This window comes from Canis lupus, chromosome 1 (genome assembly GCF_011100685.1).
Source record: "Canis lupus familiaris isolate Mischka breed German Shepherd chromosome 1, alternate assembly UU_Cfam_GSD_1.0, whole genome shotgun sequence".
NCBI lineage: Eukaryota > Metazoa > Chordata > Mammalia > Carnivora > Canidae > Canis > Canis lupus.
The window spans coordinates 28249935-28265970 of record NC_049222.1 but is presented as its reverse complement, the minus strand read 5'-3'; the positions used below and the strand labels follow the sequence as shown (position 1 = coordinate 28265970).

The window sequence follows — 16036 nt, the reverse complement described above, 5'->3', positions numbered from 1 at the left end:
CCTCACACCCACAGACTATGTTCCCAACAGTAATGTTCCTAAATGTTCTACATGAAGAAACGCTAAAAGCCTCCAGAATCTCTTACCTTGAAAGGAAACCACACAGTCTTGACCTTCTTACAGGTCCAGTGACCAGTTTTACTACTCATTCTCCTTTTACTCTCCTTCTCCTAGTGTATCTGACATGTGTACCTCAGCCCCTGCTCTGTCTCTTCCCCTCAGCAGCTATGTTACTTGCAATTTAGGGCAGTTCCCCTCTGTGTTTCCAGCACCCTCTTAACCCTCAGCACAGTGAGACCACACTGACAACTTGCCTTCTCAGTTTATCTAGCCTGGGCCAGGACCTAGATAAATTGCCAGTTTCAAAATAAGGGGTCTAGAAAGAATCCGTTGGGAGCCTCCACTGTATCTGAGTATGTAAAAAGTGTAAAATGAGTGATACTGTACTAGGCCAAACCTATGTTCCACTTGGCCCATTACTCTTACTGTAACTTTTACAGTTGTATGACAGAACAATAATAAGTTTGTTCTTCATGATGATATTTTCAAAGGTTAACCTAAATATCAGCGACATCCCTTTAATAATCTATCACAGATCTAAAATAATGTAAGATATTGTTGGGAGAACTTCCCACCAGTCATTCCTAGTTGTAAATTGTCCTTTAGATAGCAGCAGAATTGATTATTATCAGTCACTCTGTCTTCTGACTCTACTATCAGCATGTCTTTTTTTTCTGAAGGTCTCTAATACCCTAACGCTTCTGTTCTCTTGTTTCATCAAGCACTCCAGGCTTTCTTAACGTTGGCACACTGGCATTTTGGGCTAGATAATTCTTTGTTTGAGGGAATGTGTTGTGTGTGTATTGTAGGATGTTTGGCAGCATCCCTGGCCTCTATCCAGTAGATACCAGAAGCACTAATCCCCTCTAGTTGTGACCATCAATAATGTCTTCCAGACATTGTCAAATTTCCCCTGTTCAGTTGAGAACTACTGCTCTGTTTTAACTTTAAAAATGTATAATATTGTTATGTACAAATTACAGTTCTTATTTTAAGGTTACTGAAATTTTGCCTTCATCTTTCCATTTCTGGGAAGTAGTTAAGTAGTGGTGTTGAAGTTATAGACTGTCCTACCTAAAAACAACAGCTTCACATGAAATATATCCCGACCATGTGAGACTCAGCAGGGGTATATATAAAATGTCTCTCACTTACATGTAGATAGCTCTTGAGTACCATTTATTTCCTTTGCCTTAGAAATTAACTGTATGCTAATGTTCTTGTCATCACTTAGGAGTCTCAATAATGCCATAATGCTCTCTGATTTTAACACGGTTTTCTTTTAGTCAACATACAAAGGAATGAACTTTTTTTTAATTTTTTTAAAAGATTTATTTATTCATGATAGACATAGAGAGGCAGAGACACAGGAGGAGGGAGAAGCAGGCTTCGTGCCGGGAGCCTGACGCGGGACTCGATCCCAGGACCCCAGGATCGCGCCCTGGGCCAAAGGCAGGTGCCAAACCACTGAGTCACCCAGGGATCCCCCTTTTTTTAATTTAAAAGTCTCTTTTATCCACACAAACCCTGAATACAATACAACACATTGGAACAGATTTGCTTTTATCACTCTTCTATAGGCAGAACTTTTCTGGGCTTAATGAGCCTCTTCTTTCTTTTTACTCCTATTTATGCTTCCCCATCACTGTGGATATGTTGAAGTAGCAGCCTCTGTTATACACTGCTGTGTCTTACACAGAGAAAATATAGAATGCTTGATAGACCTCCAGAGGTTGACATCTCCTTTGTAAGAAAATCTTCTCTGCTCATGTGATACCAGCTTGCAGAGTCACTGACTAGAAAGCAGTATTATTCCCAAGATAGCTGTAGAAAAACATGCCCAGGCCAAGATCATGAGGCCAGATATTGCCCTATCCTTAAATTCACTGGCAAATGTAAGTCTAAATTACATTTCAAATTGAATTTTCCCATATGAACAGTCTTGTAATGTGGGTCACATCTTCTGTTACAACTTTTGTAATTATCACAAATACCACGTATATTCAGTCTATTATATCTAATAAATTTTACATTATAAATGTTAGAACGTAAGTGTGGTTTACTTTACGCTCAGGTATACGTAGTAGATGTAAACCTATTAAAAAGATGTAAAGAGCGAAGTTAAAAAGCAACCTCACTGAACAATTTTGTTTAAACTAATATGGATTTACATGCATATGTACACATGTTGAAATGATGAGGAATAAGGAATCATTCATTTAGACTGCAGACTGGCCAGAACCTCCACTTGGTCAGAGAAGTCTTCCCCCACCCCAAATCTCATGGCATATTGTTTGTGTCTTATTACACTTAGCACCTGCTACCTCAGTGCCAAGTTATTTGTACATACATTTGCCCTCTCTAAATTATGAGATACAGCCTCACTGTGTCTGTTTAGTATTGTTTATCAGGAGGGAAATTGAAACCTTGATGGGTAGTTCTGGTAAGAATTCGAGATTCAAACCAGAAAAAGGGAAGAAGACAAGAGAGGGAGGCGATGGCAACAGTCTATGCTTATTGGCTACTGAGCTGTACTCACTAAAACAGCTTCATTCACCCAAGTCAAAAATTAGTCTTTTGCTCTCCTACCCCAATAAATTGCCAATTTGATATGTGCCTGATTAATACTTCTCAAACTGCTAGGCCTCAGAATTATCCTGGTGCCAGATCCTACCCTAAATGTACTAATCTTTGGGAGATAGCCCTTTATTTTCTGAAAGCCTCTCACGTAGACATGAGAGTTATGGAATTTTGCTAGAGAATGCTCTTCCAGCCTCATTGGATGAATAACATATCTACTTTAGATCCCTTGATTGCTGGATATCAAGTCTGAGTTGACCTGACTCTACAGCAGCTTCTAAAGCATTGTGCACAGCTATGTGAACCAATGGGAATCAACTTCCCAGTAACTCTATTCCCTCCAAATTTCCTCACCTTTGTACATTACATATAGAATATTCTCAATAAATGTTTGTGATTTGATTGGGAGAGAACTCCCAAAAACTTCATAGATCTGTCAGGATCTGAGAAGAACAGAGAAGGTAGCAGTGAAGAACAGTAAAATAGTGATTTGGTGAATACATGGAAGCCATGCTGAAAAACACAGAGTAGATTCTCATTGTTCATAGTAGTTATGTTCTCTGAATTCACCATGAACATTGAATTAGTGACTAGTGAACCAGTGCTCCTAGGAAAAATACAGGATTAGGTTCCTGTGAGCCTCTGGTCACAACATTTTCATCAGCTAGTATAAAGTATAAGGACACTTTATTTAATATATATTGTTGATCCATTAAAATTGAACTCCTATCCAGCAGTACTCAAACTTGTGCCTAAACGAAGCTCAGTTGACACATATATTTAATCTAAGGCACATCAGCCTTCTTGCATGTAGTCACACTAGGCAATACTTCAGCACATTGCTTAGGGATTATTTTAAACCACAAAATCACCAGTAAAACACAAAAATGTGAAAACCAGAACAATAAATAGGCCACAGAAAGGATACTTATATACAACAGTATTTATTTAGAACATTTGAAACATGCCAAAGCATTAGAAGTTTCTAGTGTTCCAACCTCAACTAGGATTGTGTGCATCAGGCAGTTCAGATTTTCAGCACTCTGCGCATGTGCATGTGTTCAGTCGCTGTAAAAAAACACCGCAGGTATCGATCTGGGATTACAAATGAGAGCTGTGGTGTGAGAAGGCGAATTTGCAAACAGGCAATGCACAAATAATGAGGATCAGTTGCATTTTGAAACTTTATTAAAAGTTCATAGCTGTTTCAGAAAACCTGTTAAGTCTTTATAATAAAGATGAAGAAAAAAAAAAGATGAAGAAGGAAAAGTTCAGGCAAAAGGAGTTGGTTTAAAAGGAAAAAAAATATAACCTGCAACTTCTAGCATAGCTCATGTGTCTGACTTTTTTCTCCTATTTCTTTCTTCTTCACTGGATGGAAATAAAAGGGCTCAAACTTCCTTGAAGGCAGGGACTATGTCATGTTCAGAATTAAATTGCCAGCATCTAGTGCAAAGCAGGTGGCCAAAGAATGTTTATTGAGCAACAGAAGGAGCAGGTAGACGAATAGGAGCAGCTGTGCTGAGGTAACGACGACTCTCGCACGTCAGCCCTGAGCCCCATGAAAGCCCACAGCCTGGCATTGCATGCACTGGATATTCAGCAGTGCACAGGGGGCTGGAATGGCCTTCATAAAATGGTTAGGTCTCTGACAGTCTCTCCAGCTTCCTTCCTTAATCTCCCATCGCTAGGGAACAGTGCAGTCCCAGAAGGGATGGAAGATCCAGGTGATCCTGTAGTTTGCAGGAATTAAAGAAAGAGAAGTGGAAGTGGTGTTCTGATGCTTCCTGCCCTTCCTGTTATCTGCAGTCATTTTTCATTCTCCTTGAATCCGGTCTCTCTTGGGCCACCAGGAAATAAATGCATGGAAGCAGAAATTATTTACCAGTTTGATGCTGGACACATATAGTATTTGGAGCATGTGACTAAGCACGCTTTTTAAAGATTTTACTTATTTATTTTGAGAGAATGAAAGAGAGCGCACATGTGCACAAATGGGAGGAGAAAGGGGCAGAGGGAGAGAGAGGAGCAGGGAGCCCAATGTGGGCCTCAATCCCAGGACCCTGGGATCATGACCTGAGCTGAAGGCAGACACTTGACTGACTGAGCCACTCAGGTGCCCATACCCTCTTAAAGATATTGTCAAGTCCCTAATTTCTTACTCCCAAGTTGACTTTGTCTCTTCTTCAAAAAAAAAAAAAATATATATATATATATTTTTTTTTTAATTTATCCATGAGAGACACAGAAAGGCAGAGACATAGGCAGAGGGAGAAGCGGGCTCCCCACGGGGAGCCCAAATGTAGGACTCCATCCCAGGACCCCAGGATCACGCCCTGAGCCAGAGGCAGACACTCAACTGCTTGAGCTACCCAGTTGCCCCTGACTGTCTCTTCTTGAAAGAGAAGTCATTAGACATGAATTTTCTCTACTTCTCATCTCTCTCTGTATTTCTGTTAGTTTCACCTTCCTTCTCCAGCTGCTTTCAAATCTCAATGAAAGAAGCACGTTTCTATAGTTGACCCCTCCACTTGTAATTTTGTTTTGTTTTTTTAAGCTTTATTTATTCATGAGAGTTACACAGAGAGGCAGAGACATAGGCAGAAGGAAAAGCAGGCTTCATGCAGGAAGCCCAATGTGGGACTCCATCCCCGGGACTCCAGGATCATGCCGAAAGCCAAAGGCAGACACCCAACTGCTGAGCCACCCAGGCATCCCCCTACTTGTAATTTTGGTCATTTTGCCATCCCACATTCTTCTAGCTCTCACCCCATCAGTGATCCCCATCCTTATTCCTCCACTCCTTTGACATCTTCATTATTCATTTCACACCTGTGTGTTGAATGCCTGCTGTTTTCCCAGGCACTCTGGTGGGGTGTTGTCTGAATGGTATAAGAGCAAATTAAACAGAAACAGCCCCTCCATTTATAGAAGTTACAGTCTAGTGAGTGAAAGTCATTGTAATTAGTCATGAAAGGAAGCATATGAGCAGTGAAAGGACAGTGAGTATGTATGAGGCCATGTGGTGAGAGGTAGATGGTTAGTTTTTATGAAGAGGATACATTTGAGGCACCAGAAACCACGTGTGCAAAAGCCCTAAAGTGGCCAGAAATGCTCACCAGAAAAATTGGAAAGTCGACTCTGGTCACAGTGCGGGTAGGAACAAAGGATAAAGTGCAGAGTGGAGGAAAGGACCAAACCCAGCTGTTAATAGACCAAGTAAAGAAATACCCCCAAAGTTGTGGGTCATTACCACCACTGTCTCCCAGCTGCTTCTCTTTCCTTTTGTAACACTGCCCTTCCTGCCCCTTTCTCCTTCTCTGGCTCAGCCTGCCACTGTCATACAAGCCTTTTCCAACATACACGCTGCTGCATCTTTTTTGTTGTTGTTTTATATTTTTCTTTAACATATTTTTTCTAGATTATCTCTTCTACCCCCATAGTTGCAGATAATACTTTGGTATTTCAGATGTATCAAATTCTATATCTATAACTCGGGCTCCCTGAATCCCCAATGTGTATTTCTAATTGCCTACTAGAAATTTTTATGTAGATATCATTCTGGAATGTCTGATCTGATATGCCCATCATCTGCCTCCTCCTTTAGGGATTTTTCTCTTGAAAGAGCTGGCAGATAGTCAAACATCAGGGGGTTTTGCAGCACAAGAGGATGATAGACTTCTGCATGAAATGCAAGAAGAACAAATAGAAATGGTCCCTGACCTAAGCTTGGTGAGGTCAAGAAAGCTTTTCAGAAGAATTGATTTCCAAATTGAGTTTCATGGGAGGAAGGGCATTCCTGGTAGACCGAACAGATCCATACGAAGGCATGGTGTATTGGGGCCACCACAAGTATTTCATCATGGCTTGGGCTTGAGATGCAAAGTTTAAAAATAGAAAGTGCTGAACCTGAACAAGTAGACAGGATTAAGAAGGTTCCTATATGGCATGTTAAGAAGCTGGATTTTATCCTGAAGCTGGAGCCACCGGAGGATTTAAAGCGTGGAAGACAGCATGATCAAATTGATTGTTTCAAAAGCTCACTCTAGAGATGCCTGGGTGGCTCAGTCAATAAGCGTCCAACTCTTTTGGCTCAGGTCATGATCTGAGTTGTGAGACCAAGCCCATCGGGCTCTGTGCTGGGTGTGGAACCTACTTAGGATTCTCTTTTTCCCTCTCCTCCCCCACCCCCAAGCTCGTGTTCTCTCTCTCTCTCTCTCTAAAAAAAAAAAAAAAAAAAAAAAAAGGCAAAAAACAAAAGCAAGCTGACGTCAGAAGCTCTGAAAAAACTAGGGAAAAGCAGCACTAAAGGAAGTAAGACCAGGAGAAGCAATAATTCAAGCCAAACACAATGAGAAACTAGGACCTGGTGACTAAATCCATGTGAAAATAAAAGAAGAATCTAGGTTTCTGATGTGAACATCTTGGGACTTAAGAATATAAGCAACACTTCAATTGGAGACTCACAAAGTTGACAGTGTCTTTGTGGCAGCCAATTGCAGATATCTTTTGAGCATCTATGGAACTCAGGAGAGATGTGCTGAAAACTCAGACTTCCTAGGTAGTTTTGATGAAACGAAGTGAGTTTTCAGAAAAAAAAAAAAAAAATGTGTATACAGAATTTGCTAAAAACTGGCGATTGCCAAATAATTTTAAAGAAAACTTGAGATCTGGTTTCATGGTATTGATTTGGAAGTCATTAACCTAAACACACTGGTTAAATACATGGGAACAGAGGAATATAGAGAATGGAAAGGACAAAGGGCAGAAGGTAATTAGGGATGTCAGCTTTTTTAAAAAGTGAACAGAGAGGAGAGATCACAGGAGGTATATTGGCATGAAATGGCCCCCTGGTCCCTGCCTTTAGCAGTCTTCACTCTTCCATTCTCCCACCTTTGATCCACCTGTTCCCAGCCTACTGGAGATGAGATACTTTGCCAAAATAGAAATCAAGTCATGTGACCTACTGGCTCAGAAATCATAGTTGGCTCAACATTGTCTATAAGGTCCAAATCTCGTAAATGTTTATCTAGATCCCACACCTTGAAGATTGAATTGAATTCTGACCTACTTTTCATCTTCTCATCCTCCTGAGTAGGCTACCCTGCAGACATTCTTCAAACCTTTGCTCACCCTGTTTTCTTGAACTGTAGAGTTTTTTTGTGCCTCTCCAATTACCAGAATTGCAATTCATCTCTTAAGATCTTGCTAAATGCTCCATCCTCTGTGAATACTTTTTTAAAGATTTTATTAAAAAAATAATAAGATTTTATTTATTTATTCATGAGAGACACACACAGAGAGAGAGAGAGAGAGGCAGAGACACAGGCAGAGGGAGAAGCAGGGAGCCCAATATGGGACTTGATCCGGAATCTCCAGGATCAGGCCCTGAGCTGAAGGCGGCACTAAACCACTGAGCCACCCGGGCTGCCCTCCTCTGTGAATCCTTCTCAAAAACCTCAAGTTACAATTCAGGGCTTCTGTTCCTTTATTTCCATACATTTCCTTTTTTACCTTTATCATAATGTTTGTCCCCCTCTGCTTTGTTGGTTGTATCCACATCTTTCCCCATTATATCATAAACTCTTACAGTCTACTCAGCTTATACCCCAGGATGTGTAGCACAGTGCCTCACTTACAGCGTAGCATTTCATAAATATCTGTTGTTGTTGTTGTTGTTGTTGTTGTTGTTTTAATTAGTACTGAAAACTACAAATCGTGAACCAAGGTGAAGACCTTCGCATTTTGTTTAATATTTTTTTAAATCCAATCTCACAATCCCTCTTTTTTTTTTAAGATTTCATCTATTTATTCATGAAAGACACAGAGAAAGAGGCAGAGACATAGGCAGAGGGAGAAGTAGGCTCCCCACAGGGAGCCCGATGTGGGACTCAATCCCAGGACTGCGAGATCATAATCCGAGTCAAAGGCAGACGCTCAACCACTGAGCCATCCACGCACCCCGCGTTTTGTTTCAAAACTGTGTCTTCATGTAGGGAAATATTTTGTCCTTAAGGAAATGCATCATAATTTACATAATCAATTACAAATAATCATAAACCAAAGAATCAACAGCAAACATATGAATATATAAAGTTGTAAAATTGTGCTCCTGGAAACAGTTTTAGCAACAGAGGAAATCTAGGCGAGCTTGTCTAGTCCAGTTGTCTATAAACTCTTTTTTGTAGAATCCTATTCTTTAGGGCTCTGGGGAGTTGGGCTGGGAAGACAGGGTTTGCCAGACCACCAAACCTAGCTTCACTTAGAGTAATTCTACATTTAAGTGTTTATATATAAGGCTCTCAAACAAAACTGTTCTGAAAAAAAAAAAAAATAGTTTGTTCTTAAATCAGTTTGAAGAAAACAGAACTGTACCCTTCAGGCTACTTCTGTAAGCTTGGTGACTCTGGGCCTCCATTTCCTCATCTGTAAAATACAAGAACAGTGCTACCGTAGAGTTCATGCTTTTATTCTGAGCGCCGTCTTGTTCATTTTCAAGTGAAAAACAGATCCCAAGAGAAGTTAAGTGGCTGTGCTCATTAACAGAGAAAGTTAATGACAGAGCCAAGACTGGTGGGTGGTGGTTTTCCTCTTTTTTTAAATTCCTTAAAGTGAGTATAAGTAAATTACAGATATTAATTATATGGGCAACGGAGAACTATCAGAAGGTATTATAAACAGCATGTAAATATAGAGTCCTACTGTATCTTAAATTTGCCTTATTTAAAGCTCACTAGTGTGCTAGCTACAACAGACATTGCTTGAACATTTACCTAATTTTACATTCATTCTTCAAGTTTACAGAAAATTTTGGGTGAGTTGTTTGCATGGCTCATTTCTCTTTTACAGAGCTATTTATGAGTTGTTTTCTTTGTAAATCTCCATGAAATCAGTGGAGGCACTTAAAATCATGCCATTAATCATTCCTTTCATGTTTAAGTCTCACTGCATCTAAATGTAAAAGCATCATGGAGAAGCTGTGAGGGTTTGGGAAGCAGGAGCCTCTGGATTCTGATCCTTTCATTCATCTCCTTTGATTTGCTCATCTTCCTCTCTTCATCCCCTCCTCTCCAAATCAAGGGTATCCGTGAAGAGGAAACAGAGTCACAAAAACTGAGTGGTGTGCGTGGACAGGAGGGAAAGAAGGGTAGTGGTGCTCCTTGGCCTTGTTTATGGTGGGGGTGGTGCTTACGGGCTGATCGTGTTCTAGCCTTGGGGGCTTTTATGTTAAAAGAAAAAAATGAAACAAAACAGCTCACAGAGACACCTCCTTCTTCCCCCTCCTTCTGCCTCCATGGGTAACTACCCATATGACGTGCTGCTGCTGAGACCAAGGAATGAGTGAGTAAAGGTGTTTAGAAGTGGAATATTGGTCCGAATTAAATAAGTGTCCTTTAACAAATAAGTATTAAAACTTTGTAACGTGGATACCCTGTTAACTTGGGATTCATAGGATTTGAACACAAGCCATGAAAAAGGACTTGGGTGTGCCAGTCACTGTAACACAGTATACAGTAGGAAAGAGCAGGGACGGTGTCAAACCCACTTAAGACACTTTTTGAGGGCATGACAGCACCCATTTTACATGAACAGTCTATTAAAAGCAGGTCTGGTAAGACCTGCATGTGGCAATACACTGTTACTCATTTGTCAGGGTCACAAATAATTAAAAGTAACATTGACTTAACAGTGATGTATTATTATCTGTCTTCTTTTCCCTCAACCTTTGGAGTAGGTTCCGATTTTTATTAGAGCTGTTATGTTGAAGGTTTTTTTTTTTTAATCCAGAGTTTTACAAAGTTTCACACATTATACATACATTTATGATAAGATACTGGCCTTGCCATGGGCAAAAAGATAGAAGTAATACTTATTAGACCATATAAAAAATAAAATTAGTATTAATTAAATTAATTTGCTGTGTTTGGAATTTATTTCATAAGTCTAGGGCAAAACTAAAGAAATTCAGTTATAATTGATGCTGAGTTTAGATTTTGATGGCTTTCTTTACTTCTTACTCTGTCAAGTTGAGGGCAAATAGACTGTTTGTAGTCTGAATTAGTCCTTAAATTGAATTTTTTGTGTGTTTGTATTTTTTTCCCCACATTTTAACTGAGTCCGATCATCTTCACCTGTAGAGAAAAATCAAGGTGTTACTTATTCTTTTGTTGTTTTGTGAAATTGAGTCACTTGCTACAACATCCACCTTTCACCACAGTCTTCTTGTTCTTTTATTCTTGTTTTTATCCTATGCTTGATTTAAAGCTATAGAGATAGCAATAATATGACATAATTATGATCCAGAAAACAATATCCTCTTGAAATCTTTGTGATGATAAGTAATACCTGTTTTAAGATATTCAGTGCAAATCTTGCAGAAATCTGATTGTGAAGGAGGAAATCTACAAACCGAAATAAGCTTCGGGAAAGATAAGGCTTGGAAAGCAGTAGTTGCTCAGACAACTTAACCCTGAAAGAAAAGGTTGTACTCCTTTTCTTTCATTTTGGATTTTTTTGAGATTTTTTTTAATTTAAGTAATTAAATAGATATGGTATATCCCTTTCGTTTGTATATAACTCAAAACTTTAACATAGGAACAATGTATATTTTCTATGTGAATTTTATTTATTTTTTTAAGATTTTATTTATTCATGAGAGATACACAGAGAGGCAGAGACAGGCAAAGGCATAGGGAGAAGCAGGCTCCATGCAGGGAGCCTGATATGCCCTGGGCCGAAGGCAGACGCTTAACTACTGAGCCACTCAGGTGTCCTTCTATGTGAATTTTAAAGGAATCTTTCCATAACATGTAACTATCTTAAAAAAAAAAAAAAAAATTCGTAGTCAATTTTATAGCAACATTGGGCTGATTTATTAAAGACTATCTCATATCAGACACCATTTTCCCACCGTATACTTTCATCTGGAGTTAATGCTTGAATTCCTGATGAACCATCTAACACGATGCTCAGTATAATCTGGCACCACTGGAAGTGCTTATTAATTTGTTTTCCCCCAGGAAGGTGCCATTAATAAAATATATCCTGAACAAATTTTGTAGAAGACTGTTTTCAGATCAAAATTTTACATGATATCATCAAGGTGAAAATATAAACAGTTGCATGATATCATCACTGTGAAAATATAAAGTATACCGAAAAAATGAGGAAGAAAAGCTGCAGTGTTGAAAGATAAATTTAGAACTTAAGCGATCTCCCACATAGTATGTCTAGATTAATTTAGACTGATTCACACCTGACTTTTTTTTTGCCACATACCTGAAAACTGACTTTGGGTATAAGTGCTCAGATGATGTGAAGAACCATTTGGTTTTCCATAAGAGTAAATACATGTTTCTGATAGACAGACATGTTCTCTCCTCATTCAGCAAGTTGTGACTATTGCCTGCATTATCTTCTCCAAGTCTTGCCTCACCAATTGTTGTTCTTCTTTCACAGCAGCCAGTCATTAAGGACAAGTCCCAGGATTTCAGACTGGGCTCAGAGTCCATGACACAGTAAGCAACTTCTCCTCCTAAATAATTTGTGGTGATAAATAGTTGGGTTTGGGTTTTTTTTTTTTTTTTAAGGATTATTTCTTCATTTCTCTTTTTAAGACATTACAACCAAAAGTTAAATTTTAGATCCCTGATTTTGAAAGAGGTAAGCTAGATTAAGGAGAATATTTTAATGGTTGGATATTGAAGATATATATAAGTTACAAGAAATAATAGTAAATAAAATTAAAATATCACACTAAATTTTTGTTTTTGTGGGCCTGTTTTGTCTTTTATTTTTGAGTAACATTTTACTTTTTTTTAAATTTTATTTATTTATTCATGAGAGAGAGAAAGAGAGAGAGAGAGAGGCACAGACACAGGCAGAAGGAGAAGCAGGCTCCATTCCATGCAGGGAGCCTGACATGGAACTCCATCCGGGTCTCCAGGACCACACCCGGGACTGAAGGTGGCGCTAAGCCACTGAGCCACCCAGGCTGCCCTATTTTTTTTTTTTTTTTAAAGATTTGATTTATTCATTTATTTGAGAGAGAAAGGGCTCTTGCATATGCACACGTAGGTGGGTGGGGGTGCAGAGGAAGAGGGGAAGAGAATCCCAAGCAGACTGCCTGCTGAGTGTGAGGTCTGACTCGGGGCTCAACTCATAACCCTGAGATCATGATCAGTTCAAAACTTCTGATGCATTGACAATCTAACTTACAGAAATTATCAAATAAACTCATGTATTATCTCACAAGATAATGTTTCATTCTACAGATGAAAGACAAACATGATTTTTAAATGATTTTTAAAGAGTCACAAAATCATGACCTAACAAGATTCCTTAGAAATTCTATATCCCGTCTGTTTTCTAGTCAAGAAAACTAAGGAGAAAGGCCTTGCATAAATTTCACAGGACATGTCTGTATCAGTGCACAGACCAAGACCAAAGGTTCCCAGACTACTGGGGTATTTACTTTTTAAATTATATTTAGTATGGTCAGGCTTCTTGTTAAAATAACATCTTGTTGGAAGCTTAAAAATTTTTCTTTCTGAGAGAAAATCCATTGATGATGATGTAACTATCTATAGCCTCGTATCACTTTGGGGCATGCTCACATTATCACATCTGATTCCCACCATTTCCCTGCAGACCAGTATCCTGATCCCTGTCTTACCTATGGCGAAACAAGATCTTCAGGGCTGAGACTTGTTTCAAGTCACTGTGGGTACTAAGTGGCAGACCCAGTTCCAGAACACAGTTCCTCTGTTCCCTAATCTACTTTTCTTTCCAGGCTTTCCTGTTGTGCCATTCATAGGATACAAACATACATCCCAGGTCTTTCCAGTTTTTGTTCTTATTACATCTGCCAGGAGAGTTCTCAGTTCATTCTCTAAAAAAGTGAATTTTTTTAGAACAGTTGATAATGCAGTCATTGCCCCTAAGGAGTAGTATATATACTCAATGACTTTATGCTAATGACTATATATATATATATATATATATATATATATATATATATATATAGTACTCTGGATCAGTGAGGACAAACTGTTTCAACAACCAAAAAATAACCATCTTTAATATGTTATGACACCACTGCTCTTGGTGTTTTTGAACATTAGTTTTATAAAAAAAATTTCAGGCTTTTACCTAAAATGCAAAATGAGAGACTGTAGTCACTCTGACTGCATTGGATACCTATTTTCAAATGATACAGAGATCATTCCACACCATACTCTACTTATTAAGGTTTAAAAAAAAAAAACTCACAAAACATCTCAGCTTCTAAAGGCTGTTAAAGTAGCTCAACTTTTCTTTTTGAGCATAGAGTACTTACGAAGCTTCTCAAAATAAATTTTTCATGAGAAGTTCAGATATGTCTAAATGCTCAAGTTCATCTGCAGCCTTTGGGCTTTCCCTATAGTAGTAATTTCTTAGAAGTAAGGATGAATTAAGATACATTTCTCATGACCTGAAAACTGTAGGCGAGTCCAAGGTGGAAATATTACAGCCCAGTATGTACAAAAAAGTCATTTCTTTATTTCTTTAATTTACCCAAATGAGTCCATAGTACCCAAGTAAATGGACACAGACCAGTTTTTTTGTTTCTTTGCATTCTTGCCATTCAGTTTGCAACATCTACTTATTTAGTTGGTTGACCAGAATATATAAATAAGCCATATAGGACCACCTCTTACCACTTCCACTTGAATTTGTCTTGTTTATTCTTTATTTTTTTAGAAATGTCAATCACTTCTGTGCAAGTAAGTTTTACACACTTTAGTATTGCACTTCCTTTTTAAGATCATCATGAAGAAACTCCAATAGGTTAATTTAACAAAGGCATATTCTTAAAGGTCTCAAACTTTCACCTTTTGTACCTCATACCCCTATGATGTTATTATCTACTGCCTAGGTTAGAGTTTGTAATGAAATTTCTGTAAATAAGTTACAGTCCTTAATAAGTAGTATTGGTATTTCTTTGTCATTAATGTATTTTTAACTTGAATTTGTTCAGGTTTTTTTTAAAACATAATATGTTTTATTTCATTAACAGCTTTGATCAAAGAAAACTTAATTCAGATGGTCAGTCATATTAAAGTCCTTTATTTAGGAACACTCAAATGTGAACTGAATGAATGAATTAAATCTCTTGTTAATATAGTGAAACCATAAGAGTTAATTCTAAGTATCCTGTCAGTCTTCCACTATGTATTGATTCCATCTTTATAGTAATTCTATTCCAGACACACTCAGTTTCTCTTTCTGTCCATAAGAAAGAAGTAGTTTCTTTTCTCCCTAAAACACCCTGTTGTTTGCAACCTCTTTATTTTTCGTTTAAGTTCTTACTCTATTCATTTTTCAGCCTTTTTCCTTCTTTCTTTTTCTTTTCTCCCCTTTGTGAGATCAGACCCATCCATTGTCAGGTGTGTGACGTCACAATGTTCTTTATATATTTTAAATATGTTCTTCATCAGATACGTGATTTGCAGATATTTCCCTTTTGTTCTGTTTTTTCTTTTCATTCTCTTAACAGTGGCTTTCAAAGAGCAAGCTTTATTTTGATGAATTCCAACTTTCCAGTTTTTTTTCTTATGAGTCATGCTTTAGTTATAGTATCTAAGCAACCTGGCCTAAAGTCACAGGAGTTTTCTCCTATGTCTTCTTGTAAAAGTTTTATAATTTCAGGTTTTATGTTTGAATCTGTGATCGGTTTTGTGTTAATTTTTTTATATGGTGTGAGGTTTGGATCAGAGGGTTTATTTTGTTTTGTTTTACATTTGTGTATCTGGTTGTTCCAGTACCATTTGTTGAAAAAACAATCCTGCCTCAGATGAATGGCCCTTGTGCACTTTTGTTGTCAAATCAGTTGTCAGTATATGTGTGGATTTGTTTCCAGACACTCTGTTCTGACCCATTGCTCTCCTTTTCTGTCTTTACATCAATAACACACCATCTTGATTACTACAGCCTTATAGTATGTCTTGGAATTAGGTATTATTGGTCCTCCAACGTTGTCATTTTTTAATGTTGGTTTAGCTATCCAAGGTCCTTTTTAAGTCTGCATGAATTTTAGAATAAGCTTCGTAGCAGCCTTCTAGAGCTCCAATTGGCATGCCTTGAATCCACAGATCAGTGTGGGGGGAACTGACATGTTAACAGTGTTCAGTAATCTGACTCATTTAACGTGATATATTTCTTCATTTATTGAGGTCTCCTTCAATTTCTTGCAGCACTGGTTTGTTTTTTGTTTTTGTTTTTGTTTTGTTTTGTTTTTCCTTTTTTTTTTTTTTTTCAGTTTTTAGGGTATAAGTTCTACACGTTTGGCTCATTTATTCCTGAGTATTTCATATGTAAATGATACTGTTTTCCAGTATCAGTTTATAATTGTTTG

General features: G+C 38.1%; 1 protein-coding gene across 14 annotated transcripts in view; it reads left to right on the top strand.

Moving 5' to 3' along the window:
* AHI1 (Abelson helper integration site 1) overlaps window positions 1-16036 on the top strand; it is a 233719-nt gene that overhangs the window by 166056 nt on the left and 51627 nt on the right. For 13 of the 14 annotated variants that reach the window (XR_005353529.1, XR_005353532.1, XM_038526072.1 and 10 more), the window contains one exon: window positions 12100-12158. Coding sequence is in view for 12 of the 14 variants with exons in the window: in XM_038526072.1 (XP_038382000.1) it covers window positions 12100-12158 (59 nt within the window). In the remaining 2 variants the exon portion in view is untranslated. The remainder of the gene's footprint in view (window positions 1-12099; window positions 12159-16036) is intronic. The other variant, XM_038526081.1, reaches the window with a different exon arrangement.